The 18,773-nt window shown below is 37.4% G+C and overlaps 1 protein-coding gene across 12 annotated transcripts in view; it reads left to right on the plus strand.

The window, feature by feature from the left end:
- Nucleotides 1-18,773, plus strand: part of tanc2b (tetratricopeptide repeat, ankyrin repeat and coiled-coil containing 2b) — a 251,316-nt gene that overhangs the window by 160,609 nt on the left and 71,934 nt on the right. For all 12 annotated transcript variants that reach the window (XM_038296912.1, XM_038296913.1, XM_038296907.1 and 9 more), the window contains 2 exons: nucleotides 9,388-9,571; nucleotides 11,643-11,891. In XM_038296912.1, coding sequence (XP_038152840.1) covers nucleotides 9,388-9,571; nucleotides 11,643-11,891 — 433 coding nt within the window. The remainder of the gene's footprint in view (nucleotides 1-9,387; nucleotides 9,572-11,642; nucleotides 11,892-18,773) is intronic.

Below are 18,773 nucleotides of genomic sequence, written 5' to 3' on the forward strand. Positions count from 1 at the left end.
AGCTCTCTAACCCTGAAATCCCACATCCTCCATCGCCAGCACTCTTTGGTGGGATTTAGATTTTTGGGATTTGGGGGAAAAAAATGGAAGAAAGTTCCCATCCCTGCATCTGAGCGCTACCTGTTGGCTCTATGAACGGTTTTCTATGCTCTCAACCAAACTATCAGCAGTAGTGGAGTTTGGAGATGCAATCCACTTCTTAAATCTTTCTTTGCTCTCTTCTCTCCCTCCCAACTGGGTAATCAGCTTAATTTTTAGCAGCCTTGCCTGGAAATGCCTTTTCCAAATTTTCATTTTTATTTTTTGATAACCTCTTATTACATTAATGCAGGCAGTCTTTCCTCATTGGTACTGAAAGCAAATTATTTGCTCCATTCTTATTTGAATCCTCTGTTCTCGTCAGCTATCTTCCTTTATTCCCTTTGGGATCCGTGGAAACACACCTGCAGCTTTGTTAGCCTTGCACCGCTCCGCGCTGGTTGCTAATTATGACCACTGATCTCTATGACCATGACACAAATTATTGTTTAAATGTATTTATTATACAAATGTTTACAGCATTGGAAAACATTATTAACTTTTTTTTTGCCTCCTGTTCCAATTTTCATAAATTTTTGAAAAAGCTCCAGGGAGCCGCTAGCCTGGGTGCCATTCCGAACTTAGTCCCGACCACAACGTTTGAGGTCGGGAAGTTCGGTCTGGCATTGCTCCATAGTAGCGCGAGTATGCTCGCCCAATATCTGGTCGGGCCAATCAAATTGTCAGGGCGGGCTTTATACGATGATGGACAGATGATCAACAGTAACGTAATCAACCATGTGACCAAAGCGCGCTTGGGTGACAACAACAATGGCTGCCGCCGGAGAGTTGAGGTGTGTAGATTCTGCTATTAGGTCTGTTCTAGAAGATATCGACAGCAAATGAATTTTAAAAGAGGAACAGAGAAACGCGATCAAGGCATTTGTTGAAAAGAAAGATGTTTTTGGCATCCTTCCTACGGGATTCGGCAAAAGTTTAATTTATCAGCTGGCTCCCTTGGTCGATTAATATACGTAACACATTCTGTTGCTCTTATTGGTTGTAGGTCTATCCAATTGAGTGCAGAGGCATTTTTTTTCCTGGTTCGTTCAAAACACGCCCCATAATCACAGCTCTATGGAGCAGTATCAGACTCATATTCTGACTAGAATTGAGTAGGACTACGTCATGCTAGGGAGCCGCAAGGGTGAGGCTAAAGAGCCGCATGCGGCTCCGAAGCCGCGGGTTGCTGACCCCCGGGATAGACGGTATCAGAGAACAGCATTTCAGATGTTTCTCAATTACACTGATGCCCTGACTTTAACCGGGCCTTTCTGTCCGGTTTATGAGGGAGACCTTCAGCTGAGTCTGAACATATATTCAAGGGAATACAGAAAAGTCTGCATCTCATGAAGACAGACATGTTTGCTTAGCATTTTCAGCACATTTCTGTGTGTAATTTAAACACATTTTAATGTATTAGAAATCATTTTGGTGGTTTGTGTTCGCTTTTGTGACCTTCTGCACTATTTTGTTGATAAAAATTCATATTATGAATTAGAAATGAGTATCTACAGTAGTTAAAAGCATGCAATCCTCCCTCCGTTTTGAAGCGAATTGAGAAATCAATGTGCAAAAGTCGAGGCCTTGTAGCCTCACCATCTGGCAAAACAAGGTGACCTTAACATGCAGAGAGTTCAGTTAATTGCCTCTCATACTCCGGCGCTCTCCTTCTCTGAATAGAAGCCTTTTCACAAGTTTAGCTGAATTCTCTTGAGACATTTAAGGTCAGACCTTCAGACGTTTGGGGTGTTATAGCCCAGCAGGTAATCCACCATCATGCACTACTATGGTGTGGTTTCATATGTTTGATGACTTTAAAGAGGCAGTGACATCTGTGAGGGCAGCATATGACTTAACAGAGTAAGGCTTGATTGTGATACTGGATGTATTTGTGTGATAAAAACACATTAAGGATAAAAGTGGAGAACTATTGTTAGCGTGACAACTAGAACCACTACTGTTTTTATAAACATGATGTCAAGGTCTTTTTTTACCTAAGGTCTGTGTTGACTTTTTAAGGATTAGAGAAAGTAAAGGAGGTAAATGGTAAATGGCCTGTACTTATATAGCGTCTTTATTCAAGTTAGGAGACTTGGCCAAGGCGCTTTACACTACATTCATTCACCCACTCACGCACACACTGATGGTGGCAAGCTACATTGTAGCCACAGCTGCCCTGGGGCTCACTGACAGAACGGGGCTGCCGTACACTGGCGCCACCGGGCCCTCTGACCACCATCAGTAGACAATGCAGGTGAAGTGTCTTGCTCAAGGACACAACGACACTGATAGTCGGAGTCGGGGCTTGAGCCGTCAACCCTTTGATTTCAGGGCAAACTCCTACATCCAACGCCACTGTCGCCCCCATCCATCCATTTTCTCCTGCTTAGTACTTCATCTTTATATGGGTGAGAGGTGGGGTACACCCCGGACAGGTCACCAATCTGTCGCAGGGCAAGACAGAGACTCACAAAAACCCATAACCAAACACTCAAACCCAAGGACAATCTTAGAGACCCAATTAATCTATCAGTCATGTTTTTGGACTGTGGGAGGAAGCCGGAGTACTCGGAGAGAACCCACACATGCTCAGGGAGAACATGCAAACTCCACGCAGAGTGACCAAGGACCGGAAATCGAACCCGGAACCTTCTTGCTGCAAGGCAGCAGTGCTACCCACTTTACTGTTTATACAACAGAAAATTAAAAGATTCCAAGTGTGTCCCCATTTATGCTTAAAAACAAATGTCCCTAATCCCTTTTTTCTATTCACCTCAATAGATATTTCAGGTTTTTTTAAGCTGTAGGGATTCGGCCATTCCAACATGCATTTCCGAATTCTCCTGAGTGGTGCATTACCTAAGGCAGCGTAATGAAAAGTTGTAGGGAAGCGGCTGTTCCAACAATTGCATGTCCGAATTCTCCCGAGTGGTGCCCGACTTTACACTAGTCAATAAAGTGAATATGATTGGTCATTTATCAAGGGGGCGGGATTGTTGTGGCCGAAAGTTTGCAAGCAAGTTTGGTTGTGGCCGGTTTATCGGAAGCATCTTGCTAACCAGTTAGCATCTTAGTGCTAGCAGGTTCCCAATGGGAAATTCCATTGGGACCAAGTAGCACTAAATTGGTGACTTAGAAACGACGCTGTCAAGGAACGCTATGGACAGCGGAAACATGCAAGAGGAGGAGAGTTTAGTGTCGGAGGTCGTGGATGAGTCTAATCCGTCATCCATTTTTTATTTAGAGGAGGAAAGCTGGGACGAAGATGTTGTGGAAGAGGACGCCAGGGCGGCAGAAGCTTGATTTGGTGTAGAAGGCTTCCAGCCGTACATGTTTGAGCCCTTGCCTCGCAACGCTGCCAGTTCTGTTAGCTCTACGCCTGCTGAAGACACAGACGTCCATCCCCGTGAACACTGGGACGCAACTCAATGGGAAAGGAAAGGATTCTGATTTCAGGGTTGCATATATTAGCTGCGACATATGAATCAACATGCTATGATGGAAAACATGTGATTGACAGATGACTGTTGAACTGGCCTGCGTAAGATAACGAAAAAGAAAAACCCAACAGTGTAATGATCTCAGAATATTGGACCCAGAATTCGAGGCGAGACAGGCAGTGGGAAAGTTCAAAGCGTTTATTAACAAACAGGCGCGCGGGGCTGCTCGTCTGCTCCGGGGCGGATCTCTGTGGGGATAGGAGAATACAGGTCAGTGAGTGGATGAGAAGCTGAATACAACTTGGAGCTATTCACTGACCTAATTCAAAGTTCAATCCGTTCGCGGAGGTTTGACTGCAGATGCGGCGGGCCACGCCCCCAGACTTCCTAGAGAGCGAGCAGTAGACGCCGAGCAGCAACAGAGTCCAGAAGGGAAATCCAAGGCCGAAGTCAGGAGATAGTTCCAGGTTCAGAAGCCGGTAGAATACAGGACCAGATGCGACAAACAGAGCAGACAGGGGCAAGGCTAAAACTCGAGATCCACAGGGCAGAAAACTGGTCATAATCAGGGAAACAGACAGACTAAAGATTGCTCGAAAACGTCTCACCAAAACTCACGAATAACCTGCCCCTGATGGGAGGCAAACACACAACTTAAATAGTAGAGGAACCAGGTGGAAATGATCGGCGATAATCAGCCGCAGAACCAATTAGACAGGGGAGCAAGGAGCAAAGGAAAAAAACCAAACCATCAGCGCCAAGATCATGAAAAACAGATTTTAAGATGAGATTTTTTTTTTCTATAGAAATGTTCTAAATTCTGGGACAATATCGTCTGATAAAGAGAACATTTATATACATGTTTAAGCCAGAAAGATTTGACATTTAAATATGTCTTCCCTACGACTTTAAAGTTTACAATTTCAAAATTCTCAAAATTTTACAATTTCCAACCATTTATATACAACAGTTAAAAATTCTTTGCACTGTAATGATTTTAAATTATCTTGCTTTGGAACTAAATTGGATATTGAAATTACTCGTTAATTTAAAAAATGGAAAAATGATATAGTGCTTTCGGTTTTTATGTTACTAGTGGTTTGTTTTTTTAAAAAGCAGGCTGACAGGAGAGGCAGGGGGAGAGATATGGACCACAGGTGCTTCGCCACAGAAGCACACCTCTATCTGTGCGTCTTTACCAGCTTTACTGATCCACAGACTGATGTGTTTAATAGTTTTTCTCCAGAAAAGTGAACGAACAAAAGCCTAAAATCTCCTGTGTTCATATCTATTTACTGTATGTATAGTTAATCCTCGTCCACCCACTCTGCTCCAGTGCATAGCAAGGCCCCAGATGCATCCTGGGGTTCCATTTGCAAAACGCCCTGACATGAAGATGAATGAATCCAAGGGTCCAGCCTCTACCCTGGAGATTAATTGACTGGCTGTCTCCCTTCCAGAACAGCTCAACCTTAGGAGGCCGTCAACACATAATTGACAAACGAGTCAATACAAATAAATGTCTGGGTATTAACGACTTTCTGCTTCAATACAAATTGACTGCTTGGATCCTTCAGTCTTCCTCTGACAAATTAATCTCGACTAAAATCCCCTCCCCCCTCCATCCTGGTCTCATTGCGTTCTTCCCTCTCTTGATCCAGCCTCATCAACGGCTCCCATAAGGAGAGACCTCCGAGTGTTTCTGTGTCTCCGAGTCTAATATAAGCACTTTGTCTCTCGCAGCGTTTTCTCTCGCTTCTGTAGACGCCGCGTGCTTGTGTCTGTTGGGTCGGTGGGTTTCTGTGTTTTCGCATAAGAGTTGATCTGTGGGTGTTTGGAGCTGAATATCTGATGTAACAGTGATTTCGTTTTGTCCCCTTTAGTTGCTTGTGTCTTAACTAGAGCTGACACGAAATAAAGACCCTGCAGGGTGCAAAAGAAAGCAAATATAAAAGAAGAAGATTATTTTTGTTATAACAAGGACATGCACTGGTAGCCGGTCTTCATTCAGCTGCTTTTAAGACATGTGGCTGCACTGGAAACAATCGAAATCTAGATAAGTAATTATTTCTTAAAATAAGTGCATTTAATTGAGGAAATTAAAGAGATATTTTGCCAATGGAACAAGACAATTTAGATTTAAAATAAGAAAACACAATTGTATTGTCTTATTCCAAGTGGATATTATCTAATTATCTTATTTTAAGGGTAAAAATACTAATTCCATTGGCAAATTATCAAATTTACCTATTAAAATCAAGGGTAAATACACTTAATTTAAGACATTTTTACTTATTTCTAGATCCTTTTTGCAGTGTGGTAAGTTCATAACAGCTTTTAGTTCTGCTCGATTAGTCCAAAACATCTGGATAACCACTTCAATTCAATTCAGTTTATTTCTGTAGTGCCAATTCACAACGCATGTCATCTCAAGGCACTTTACAGTTCACCAGATCATCCAGTCAAATTTATTCAAAGTTTTCTATCTCAGGAAAACCAGTTGATTGCATCGACTCATAAACTCAAAGGCAATCCCTCACACTACACTGGAAAAAAAATCTAGAAATAAGTATAAAATTCCTAAATTAGGTGTATTTACCCTTAATTTGAGTAGGTAAATGAGATAGTTTGCAAATGGAATGAGTATTTTTATTCTTAAAATAAAATAATTAGATAATATGCACTTGAAATAAGACAATGCAATTGTGTTTTCTTATTTTATGTGTAAATTGTCTTGTTCCATTGGCAAAATGTATATTTTACCTCCTTAATCCAAAAACAAATGCACTTATTCTAAGAAAAAATGACTTATCTAGATTTTGAATTTTTCCAGTGTAAGCATGCTTGTAGCGACAGTGGAGAGGAAAAACTCCATTTTAACAGGAAGAAACCTCCTGCAGTGTGAGCGGCCATCTGCCGCTTTCCAACCAGCCATCCGCAACCAAATCAGCTTTCCAAAATAATTTTTTCTTAATTTTTAAGGTTCTTTGTTAGTCGTATTCTCAAAATATATCCCTTAAACTAAATTTGCCTGCTTTTAAACAAAGAAAACATCTCAGAGGCTTTTCTTTTCTCAGAGCTGACTGGCAGTGTGCAGCCATAGTTGACGGTGTTTGATGGTTTTGGTTGATATTAAATGAAAAATGTTTTGTTTTAAATAACTTTTTCAGATGAGTTACAATTCTGTGAGATTTGTGTGGATATTTCTGAAACAAATGAAGCAGTTTGACAAGATATAGTCCATTTTAGTTGAGTCCAGATCAGTGACCATTTTTGTGGCCTAAACCAAACCCTTCATTGCTCTTCATTGCTGGGCTTTGGCTCCTTCCTTCCTGATAAACCTGTTCATGCTGTTTTTCATTGTCAGTAATCTGTTGAGGTAAAAGGTTTTGAAAAATGGTGGGAAGAAAGATTAGGTTTGTGCCTGCAGGGGTAGTCAGGGAAACATTTTAATGCTGCGTTTTCCAGTCCAGGTCCTCGGGGCACGTCTCAGTCTTTTAGATGTTTTTTCAGTTTCATCAGCATATCCTGCTTAAATCAACTAACTTTTTCTGCAGGCCTTGGTGGAAATATGAGACATTGTATCATCAGGACTATATTTTTTGAAATATTTGTTTTTTTGTAATATATTATTTGTTTGTTCATTTATTTGGTTATAATCATCCAAAGATTATTTTTAGATTAATAAGAGCTTCATGCAAATTAATGGAAAACAAAATATCTGATTATTCTGTTGGATTTTTAAATAATTGAATGAATGTTCAATTATAATTGCTTGTTTTGTTGTCTTTTTTATCAGTGTTTTGTAGATTTTCAGTTAAATACAATTAGGCAAAAAAAAAAAAAAAAAAAGGTGTTTTAAAGGTCACCTTCATTTTATCGTGGTTAGCAGAGTTAGCATGCTACCCGTTTTTGTCACTCTCTGTGTGTTTTTCACTGTGAAATAATTAGTTTTAACTTTACTAAATAAAGTCCGGCATTTTCTAATTAATCTTTTATTTGTGATAGAGAGAGTTTGAGTGTTAAAAAGGAGAAAAAGGAGCAGGTTCACTGCAGTTTGCTCAGCATGTTATCTGCTGACGTTTAGCTCCTGTTTTTAGAAGCCTGAACAAACACCAAATATGCCGCCACAGAAAATACAGTTTCCTTTTCAGAAGCTCCAGCCTTCTGACGTTATTTTTTAAACACCTCTCTAATATTTAAATGAATCATTCATTTTCTCTCGCTAAGAACCTTCCCACAGAGATGATTTTGTCGGTGAAATCTAACAGTGCGCTAAACGATTGGAAAAAGATCAGTTTCTTTTTTTTTTTTTCCCCTCATCAGGGCCGATTAAACTAAAAATAAGCAGATTTCCTTCAGCATCTGATTTCTCAGCTCGTTCCTGTAATATCAGCCACTCCTTTCTGGACTATTAAAAGGACTTTTGCCTCAGTATGTGCAAAATAAAACCAAATCTAAATTGCTGTGCCTTTATTTTAATCTAAATATACCAATGCGACCGCTGCCAGAGGCTTCAGGTGTCCACAAAAATCTATCAGGATTATTTGTACATTTTTTACACTTGTGGGGATTTAAATTTTCTTTCATTTATGCAACTTAACAAGACTGAATTTCAGTGTATTTATATATGTAGTAAAGAATCACAACATGTCACCTCGCGTTGCAGAGACGATTCAATCAGATCATCCCGGCTCATCGGTTAAAACATTTTTGTTTAAACCATAGATGAAAAAAAAAAATGGGAAAAATGGACATTATATAAACAGAAAAACTGAAAAGAAGGTGCTACCCAGACATGTTTATGTTAATGTACTATTTATATGTTTGTTGTATGATCAAAAATAATAAAATATAAGTGACAAAAAACATTTTTGTTTAAAGAAAACCAGCTAATTTGAAGGATTTTCTCCTCTGGATCAACATGTAGAAACACTAGACATTCAGTTGCAGTGTGTTGTTGAATCTACAGCAATCCCTCACACTGAGCATGCATGCAGCGACAGTGGAGAGGAAAAACTCCCCTTTAACAGGAGGAAACCTCCATTAGAAACAGCCTTAGAAGGGGAGGCCTTCTGCTGAGGCCGACTGGAGGTTCAAGGAGACAGAGGCAGACTCAGAAAAGTAACATTAAAGCAGGATCTATATGTAAATTCTACATTAGAAAAGGTAATGGTAAACTTGCTCCACCAGTGGCTCTATCTAGGAAAGAAACAGCTTAACAGATGAGCTCTGAGCACGTTTTCATGAAAAAAAGGAGGAAAGAGAACACATACAGCCGGAAGGCCCCAACCTGTTGCTATAGTTCATAAGTAAGACATATTCTGATTTGAAATATCTACAGCCTATATCGGCGTGTTTGTCTTTTCTTAGTTTGTGAGGAGCAAATTAATTAAAGGTATAATATTCTTAGCAAAAAGCCCTTGAAAGCTACCACTAAATTTAGTAGGTGGTTGTTTAATGTTTATTTTTTATCCCCATATCGAATAATGACAAATACATTTAAGATGATAAAAACTGCAAATTGTAATTCAGCTTTATAGTGGTGGTAGTACAGTGAAGTGGTGAATTTTTTTTTTTTTTGTTGAGTCAAAGTTAGATTCTTATAGTGGTCCATGTCTAGTTTATGCCTGCTGATTGAAGATTATTACAGCATATTTATTACCATAATGTGTTTCCGTACACCTTAGAGAATCATTCTAAAGAATGCTGGACATTATAATAGGAGCAGAAAGGTGTCGTTTTTTTATATAACTATAAAAGTCAAACCATCTTTAATTATGTTTTTTCATTTTCACTTGCAATAAAGCATTTTTTTACGAGACAAAATCATTAAATAAATCCTCTGAATTTGTCTCTATGACAGGGCCAGAACCAGAGGATCAGCCCCTGCTCCACCTTAACCAGCAGCACTGCCTCTCCGCCTGCAGGCAGCCCCTGCTCCACCCTCCCCACAGCCATGCCAGGTCAGGCTGGAAACAAGGACTGCGCCTACGGTTCTGTCACCAGCCCCACCTCAACACTGGAGAGCAGAGACAGCGGGATTATAGGTGAGATCTGCTGGGCTGCTTATATAAACTCTCCTAAGTAACAAACGTTTGCTGTGTAAAGTCCTTCTCATCAGAACGCCTTCTTTGACAGTACCGACGCAAACATTCCTTAACACTTGTGTAAAGCAGCCAAAGCTTTATTTATACAAACTGAAACATAATTGTTTGCTATATCAAGATAGGAACGAATTATTTACACTCAACAAATGTTCTAAAACAGTATTTGAATTTTAAAGCAATGATGCACGGAAAGGTTCATGGGTTTCTGTGGCGTTGTTGTTCCTTTCAACCCAACATCAATAAGCTAAATGCATTCTCTGTAAGGTTTAAACATCTTTGTGACAATCCATGGGAGTACTCTAAGTTTTGAACAGATACATGCTTCCAACTTGGGCGGAACAAGTTCAAAACGGCTCCTTGGAACCTGCAAAGTTTGTTGTAATAGAACTTCTTTAGACATGTGAGATCAACATCCTCTATTTTCTTGTATGTGCAATTTTTCCTGCTACTGGAAATACAATTTCCCGAAGGGAGTAATCCCAAGGGATTAATAAAGTCAAGTCTAAGTCTAAGATAACTTTTAATTCAATTATTTATATAGTGCAACAACACACGTCATTTTATGGCACTTTACAGAGAGAATAAAGTCAAATTGGTTAAAGTTTCTGTCAAGGAAAACCGGCAAGTATGCATGTAGAGATGGTGGAGAGGAAAACTCTCTTTTAACAGGAAGAAACCTCCAGCAGAACCAGGCTCAGTGTAAGCGGCATTCTATAGAGGCTGAGTGGGGTTCAAGGAAATAGAAGCAGACATACAGAAAGAAGCAGAAATACAAAAGGCAACCGTCAACCAGCTCCATAGGCGGCCCCAATCAGGAAACACACAGCCAGGCAGACGAGCTCAGAGCCAGGCAGAAGCCCAGCTAATATTTCAGTCAGTCGCAGCTCAACAGGAACAGACCAGTTCAAGCTACTATGACGAGAAAAAGCAGAGAGAAGATGAAGTTATAAGTGGAACCAACAAATACTGCAAAATAAGAGAATAGAGATAGAATACAGCAGAATGAGGAAAAGTGGCCCCTATGTCCTCCTGCATTCTAAGGATATAGCGACATAACTATAGAAAAAAGCTCAGGATAACCGAACTATTTTGGATATGGTATGAGAAAGTTAAAGCCAAAAAGCAACTTCTGTCTGGACTAAATTCTCCCCCAATGGATCAGGCTTTCCACTCTACCTCCTCCTACTTCTTTACTCATCCAACAACTAAGCAAACATCGCTCTGTTTTTAGCTATAAACTTTGTCGAACAGGAAAGTTTGGAGCCTACCCTTTAAAGTAGACAGGGCGTCTGCCTCAGGGACTAAAACTGCTAGTTGGTTCCACAGGAAAGAAGCCTGATAACTAAAAGATCTGCCTCCCATTCTACTTTTAGAAATTCTAGAGGTCCACCAATAAACCTGCAGATTGAGAGCGAAGGAACATAAGGAACAATCAGATCTCTGATGTAAGATGGTTATTTAGGGCTTTATATGTGAGAAGGAGGATTTTAAATTCTGTCCAGGATTTAGGAGGAAGCCATTAAATGGAAACTAAAATAGGAGGAATATGATCTCTTTTTAATTTCCATCACCTTTGGGATTAATTAGAGTTGGGACTGTAAGACATGCTTTCTTGTCTGCATATAAATAATATGCAGCCTTTCTCCTTCTAGTAAAGGAGATCTTCTGCTTGGTACATGTTTAGTACAGGCACCAGGTCTGCTTTTGGAAAGCAACTGAAGTGCCTGATGTTGACTTCAACTGTAGCTTTTGTGCATGATTTGAAAGCCAACAGGAGAGATGAAATGCCTACCCAAATGAGGCACTTCTCAGATGTCAGAAAAGGTCCCATCATTGTTTCCTGGCAACAATGGCGAACACCTGCAGTTAGAGGTTAAAAGCATAACACTGGCAAATTATTGATTCAGAGCAATGGAAACATGCAAAATCAGAAGCAGGAAGCAGGTTTGGATTAAAAAGTGTTAGAAACACCCTGAAAGGTTGCATCAGAGTCTCTCTTTCCTTTTCCCAGCTACTCTGACGAGCTATTCGGAGAACATGGAGCGAGGCGGAAAATACAGCGAGGGCTCCAGAGGGAACCTGAAACTGTGGCAGTCCCAGAAATCAGGCATGGACTCGTTCCTGTACAGGGTGGATGAAAACATGACCGCCTCCACCTTCAGCCTGAACAAAATCCCTGAGCGCAACCTGGAGAGCATGTCCTCCCATTCTGCCCACTCCATCCCTTTGTACCTCATGCCTCGTCCCAATTCTGTGGCTGGTGAGTCTCTTTCCTCTTCCCTTTCTCCTCCTGTTTAAAGCTGGTCAAAAGGGTGCGTGGCAAAGGTTTGTCTGAGAGGAGATTCACAGGTGAAAATGCGGCTGACATCAATCCAGGGCAAATTTTTTTTACTGCTGCTCCCTCCTGTCTTGTCCTCCTATCGACTCCTGTGATTCCGTCTCCTTTCAGTCCTGCGATTTTCACTCTTTATTATATTTTTAGTTCAAGAACATTTTTGCTGTTGGTCAAAAGTTTGTGTTTTTATTGTTTGATTTTCTCTAGAAGGAATTGGCCTCACTGTCTGGTCTCTGATTGGCTAAAAAGAATGTTTTATATTGTTCTAAATTATTTGGCGAAAGCTACAGTTTAGTTTTTAATTTAACTCTATGGTTTTAGATAAGATTAAGGGAATTTGAATATGTTCATATTATCCGGTTCTAACCAGAATGCATATTTAAAAAAAAAAATTTATCAGAGGAAAAAATTTATTTATCAGAAATGTCATTAATTTTCACCAATTTTTGTGGATTTTCTTTTCCTAAATGGACAAAATCACACATTCAAGCCCATCTATGTATATATGTCCCTACTAATCTATGGTGCCATAAATGGGCTTCTTTCAAATTTCTGGTTGGATTACAAATGGAAGACTCAGTATTGTTACCTCATTAATGTTTTCCTTTAAATCAACCACATAGATTTTCTGCAGTGTGGATTTGATGCATTCTGAACGCAATTCCTTCTTAATCTGGCTTATCTCATTAAAACTGAACCTTTGTATGTGTGTTAAAAGCGCAATTATATGAAATTCTTGAACATAGAATCATTGATTTTCCAATTAAAATGAAGGAAGCCATCTTTTGTCACCAATTTTATAAAATAAAAACAGGGAAAAAGTTTCAAAACGTAAAAAAAGAAAAACAGCATGCTGCTTCCACCTCCGTACTTCTAACATACATACTCTGATTGTTTCCAAAGGCGTCAATTTATTTTGTCTGACCATAAAAAAATTATCTGAATAGTATTTGTCTATATGGGCAGCAAAACAATTCTGCATTAGGGCTACAACTAATGATTATTTTGATAATTAATTAATCTGTTAACAATTTTTTTAAATAATAATCTGATAGCCAAAGGTTCCTTAAAGAAGACTTTCAAAATTAAACAAGATAAAACTTTAACTTTTTCACTTGAGGAGTTCTGAATGGAGCAGATTGACAGAAAAAAGATATTTTTTTAATCTTAAATGCAAAATTTGTATGTATTTCTGTACAATATTTGTATAATTACTGCTCTAAGTCATTAGCTTTCTCAGCTAATGGCATGTTTTAGAGTCTCTTAACTCCAATTAAGGATTAATCGATCACTAAATTAATTGACAATTATTTCAGTAATCAATTAATCCGATTAGTTGAATCCACATCAATAGCATTCCAATATTTTCCAGGTTTTAGTAGCTTTGACCCTTGGAGACTCTTAGTTTTTCTGAATTAACTAATCAATTTTCTTTTCAAAATCAGTCGACTCTTAAAGTCAGAGAAGCCAATAAATTTATACAAACTGTATCATTTGTGCTGAGAAGACTGGGAAAATTTTTCAGGCAAACGGATCCAAAAAGTCTGTTTTTTATGCAGCTTTTTAAGAGACTTCATCAGCATTTATTCATATTTGGTTGTTTAATCATCCCATGGTGGAAAAGAGCAGCTCAGTCATATAAGCCTAAAATAAAAGCCTTAAATTAGTTAAATGCATACAAATGAAGATTGCATCCATCTAAGCCTGTATCATCTAAAAATGCAATCATCCTATTAGAGCCGTTCAGTCAGCTGTCTGATCTGTCACTTTTTTGGCCACAGAATTAAAACAACTATTTCATCCAGGATGAAAACATTAAGAAAAACTTTTAAATGTAGAGTCAAACATTGCATAATGATCACTCCATGCTGAGTAATAGATTCTAGGATAACCCCACAGTTTGCGTCTTTTTGGGGGGAAAAAATGTGCTTATTTAATTTTGTCACATTATTCTGAGGTTCAAAGAGACTACTTGAAAACTTTATGCATGTTCACCGAGCTGGCCCAGTTCTTTTTGATAAGAAACACCAAAGCTTTCAGCTAAAACAATAAAAAGGGTTAAAACACTGGAAAAAAATGAAATCTAGATAAGTCATTTTTTCTTAAAATAAGTGATTTTTTTAGGGATTTAGGAGGTAAAAGAGACATTTTGCCAATAGAACAGGACAATTTCCACTTAAAATAAGAAAACACATTTGCATTGTCTTATTTCAAGTGCAAATTATCTAATTATCTTATTTTAAGAGTAAAAATAATCATTCCACTGGCAAACCATCACATTTACCTACTCCAATTAAGGGTAAATACACCTAATTTAAGATATTTTTACTTATTTCTTGATCATTTTTTCAGTGAAAAAAGAGAAAAAAACAACTCGGATTGTGAACAAACACGTTGTTTGTTCCCAGACATCTGGGTCTAACATTCAGAGCAGGAAAACACTAAGTGGGAAGCTTATAAAAGGAAAGCATCCATGCCGACCAAAGAGAACATCGAACTGTCTGCACAGAAAACTTTTAGAAAAAGTAATTTGCCCTATAAGTACAAAACAAATCAGACTAAACTGCAAAAATCTAAACCTATATAAGTCATTTTTTCTTAAAATAAGTGCATTTGTTCTTGAATTGAGGAGGTAAAAGAAACATTTTGCCAATGGAACAAGACAATTTACACTTAAAATAAGAAAACACAATTCCATTGTCTTATTTCACGTGCATATTATCTAATTATCTTATTTTAAGAGTAAAAATACTCATTCCATTGGCAAACTATCTCATTTACCTACTCAAATTAAGGGTGAATAAACTTAATTTAAGGAATTTTTACTTATTTCTAGATCGTTTTTGCAGTTAAAAGCCGGGGTTTGAAAATAAATTGACAGAAATCAGCTGTGGGAAAATAAAAAGGACGAGAAACATTGTGAAAATCTGAAAGGAAGAAAAGATTTTATTGAAAAGCAGTAATGAACCGAATTATTCAGAGGAAAAGGAGATGATGCTGAAACATTTGCTCATTGCCATCCCAAGCCTTTGCATTGTGTGATCCTCATATGGATTATTTCTTTCAATATTTTCACCTCAAATTTCTAACTGGATTTAGATCCAACCTTTTTGATGCTGGTGTCGTCGAGTTGGTCTCTTTTCCTGAGAAAAGGTTCTTTGCATGTTGGAGAGACACATCAGCCACCTGAAAAATGACCTCATCTGACCTGCTTTGGATTGTGGAAATTATGATTATGAATTATGATGCGGATTATGACTGAAAACTAAAACTTCCTGACTAAAATAAATCAAAACAGGACCTGCAGAAACACACAGCCATGATATTCAGGCTCATAACAGTGGCAGAAATCCAAATATAGATAAGTAATTTTCTTAAAATAACTGCATTTGTTCTTGGATTGAGGAGGCAAAAGAGACATTGTGCCAATGGAACAAGACAATTTACACTCAAAATGAGATAAAACAATAAATTTTCTTATTTCAAGTACACATTATCTAATTATCTTATTTTAAAAGTAAAAAAACTCATTCCATTGGCAAACTATCTAATTTACCTACTAAATTTAAGGATAAATACACTTAATTTGAGAAATATTTACTTATTCCTAGATAATTTTTCCAGTGATAGATGGGTATTTGGTCCATGCACTGGAAAAAAAATCGAAATCTAGATAAGTAATTTTTTCTTAAAATAAGTACATTTGTTCTTGAATTGAGGAGGTAAAAGAGACATTTTGCAGTGGAACAAGATAATTTACACTTGAAATAAGAAAACACGATTGCATTGTCTTATTTCAAGTGCATATTCTCTAATTATCTTATTTCAAGAGTAAAAATACTCATTCCATGGGCAAATTATCTCATTTACCTACTTAGAATAAGGATAAATACACTTAATTTAAGACATTTTTACTTATTTCTAGATCGTTTTTCCAGTGATAGATGGGTATTTGGTCCATGCACTGGAAAAAATCTAAATCTAGATAAGTCATTATTTTTAAAAATAAGTGCATTTGTTCTTGGATTGAGGAGATACAAGAGACACTTTGCCAATGGAACAACACAATTTACACTTAAAATAAAAAAAAACAATTGCATTGTCTTATTTCCAGTGCATATTATCTAATTATCTTATTTCAAGAGTAAAAATACTCATTCCATGGGCAAATTATCTCATTTACCTACTTAGAATAAGGATAAATACACTTAATTTAAGACATTTTTACTTATTTCTAGATCGTTTTTGCAGTGTGCATCTGTCTGATTTGGAAAATCCGTCACATTCAAGTGATTAGGCATAGAGTTAATAAATAAAATCCAGATCTAAACATTTCCATAAACACCTTTTCAATGCAAGAATAAAAAGTTAGACAACTTATAGAGTAAATTCTGTAACTTTTTAGTGGTACACTGCAAAACGATTAAGATAAAAGTAAAAATTTCTTAAATTAAGTGTATTTGCCCTTAATTTGAGTAGGTCAATAAGATGCACTGGAAAAAGTCAAAATCTCGATAATAAATTTTTTCTTAAAATAACTGCATTTGTTCTTGGATTGAGGAGGCAAAAGAGACATTTTGCCAATGGAACAAGACAATTTACACTCAAAATGAGATAAAACAATAAATTGTCTTATTTCAAGTGCACATTATCTATTTATCTTATTTTAAAAGTAAAAAAAACTCATTCCATTGGCAAACTATCTAATTTACCTACTAAATTTAAGGATAAATACACTTAATTTGAGAAATATTTACTTATTTCTAGATAATTTTTCCAGTGATAGATGGGTATTTGCACTGGAAAAAATCTAAATCTAGATAAGTCATTATTTTTAAAAATAAGTGCATTTGTTCTTGGATTGAGGAGATACAAGAGACACTTTGCCAATGGAACAACACAATTTACACTTAAAATAAAAAAAAAAACAATTGCATTGTCTTATTTCCAGTGCATATTATCTAATTATATAATTTTAAGAGTAAAAATACTCATTCCATGGGCAAACTATCTTATTTACCTACTTAGAATAAGGATAAATACACTTAATTTAAGAAATTTTTACTTATTTCTAGATCGTTTTTGCAGTGGGCATCTGTCTGATTTGGAAAATTCGTCACATTCACGTGATTAGGCATAGAGTTAATAAATAAAATCCAGATCTAAACATTTCCATAAACACATTTTCATTGCAAGAATAAAAAGTTAGACAACTTTTAAAGTGAATTCAGTAACTTTTTAGCGGTACACTGCAAAAACTATCTAGATATAAGTAAAAATGTCTTAAATTAAGTGTATTTACCCTTAATTTGAGTAACTTAATAAGATGATTTACCAATGGAATTGGTATTTCTACTCTTTAAATAAGATAAATAGATAATATACACTAGAAATAAGACAATGCAATTTTTGTTTTCTTATTTTAAATGTAAATTGTCTTGTTCCATTAGCAAAGTGTCTCACTTACCCCCAACAAGTCCATTTATTTGAAGAAAAACTGACTTATTTCGATTTTATTTTTCAGTCAGTTTCAGTAAAATCAGAGGGTTTCTTCTAACCCTCTGATTTTACTGAAACTGTTTCCAAAGTAAACTCACCCAGTGGTGCTGAAAGCTACGACCAGATGAAGCTTTGTGGACAAGTAATAGAAAACATCGATGCCTTTGCCATCGATTACGGCGGCTGGTCGTTCCAGCCTTGTTTCGAACCGCTCGATGAAAAGTGTTTGAGGCTTTCTCTCCGCCTCAAAGAGTTCAGACTGTCAGAAATGCTGAGGGAGCTTCAACAACAGCACTAATTGTTGTTTCGATTTATGACCCCTGTATTTTTCATCCACTTGATCTCAAAAGAGATGTGCCGTTAATTACATGACTGTCATTTATTGTTTGACTTTTAGCTGTAAAATACCACAATTACAAAGAAAAGCAGCTGACTGATTGTCCTCCAAGCACTGATTCAACATTCTTCCTTGTGGCTTTTCACATTTTTGGTTCTTTAATCCTAACGTTAAGGGCTTCTGCTGTGTTTTTCTTATACAGAGCGATGAGGTAAGTTCTGGGAAGCTGTAAACCCACAGTGGCATTCTGTCTGCACTCCTCCAGCCCTCCGGTGTAGATTAAAACCTCAGCGCCCAATATTACTATCTGAGAAACTGCTTCTGCAAATCATCACAAAGCACAAAACTTGCATTAGTTGGGCTAAACGAGGCGTCGTTCATGTGAGGCTTTCACTGTCGCTGCTGCAAAAGACTCACAAACGTAACAGTAAACGGATCAGGACAAATGTTAGTTTCATAACACAGAGGCAGCCCTTATAACGGGCCTGATTGTTTTATTGTTCTAATCAGTAAAGACGCGGTTGCAGATGTTGATGAGCTTATTATTATGCGCTCTTCCCACTCCCGGTAGGACAAAAGCGTTTGTTTATACGACGCTGTAGAGAAGTATTTGACCCCATAGAGATCTCTGTGTTTCCTCTATGATCAGACAAAGATTACTCAGGCGAATACACAACAAGGATTTTTCTCTTTTAGGTGCATAAAGCTATCAGAGTCAGACTGGGCCTAAAATGTCAGAGTATTTTTTTCCCCTGCAGCTAAATAGGAGCTTAATGGTCTTGTTGAAAGTTGGATTTATTTACAATAAAGCAATCTGGAGTTTCAGGTCAAAACTTGAGGGTTGCATGTTCTCCTTCAGGACTTCCTGGTGAGGAGCTGGATTCATGGTTCGTTTCTTTCCTAATTTCTTTGCATTGCTTTTACTGGTCTTATATACATCCTTATTGCAACCAAATGAGACATAAGATTAA

Source organism: Cyprinodon tularosa, unplaced genomic scaffold (genome assembly GCF_016077235.1).
Source record: "Cyprinodon tularosa strain WSP-4 unplaced genomic scaffold, ASM1607723v1 ctg38, whole genome shotgun sequence".
Taxonomy (NCBI): Eukaryota; Metazoa; Chordata; class Actinopteri; order Cyprinodontiformes; family Cyprinodontidae; genus Cyprinodon; species Cyprinodon tularosa.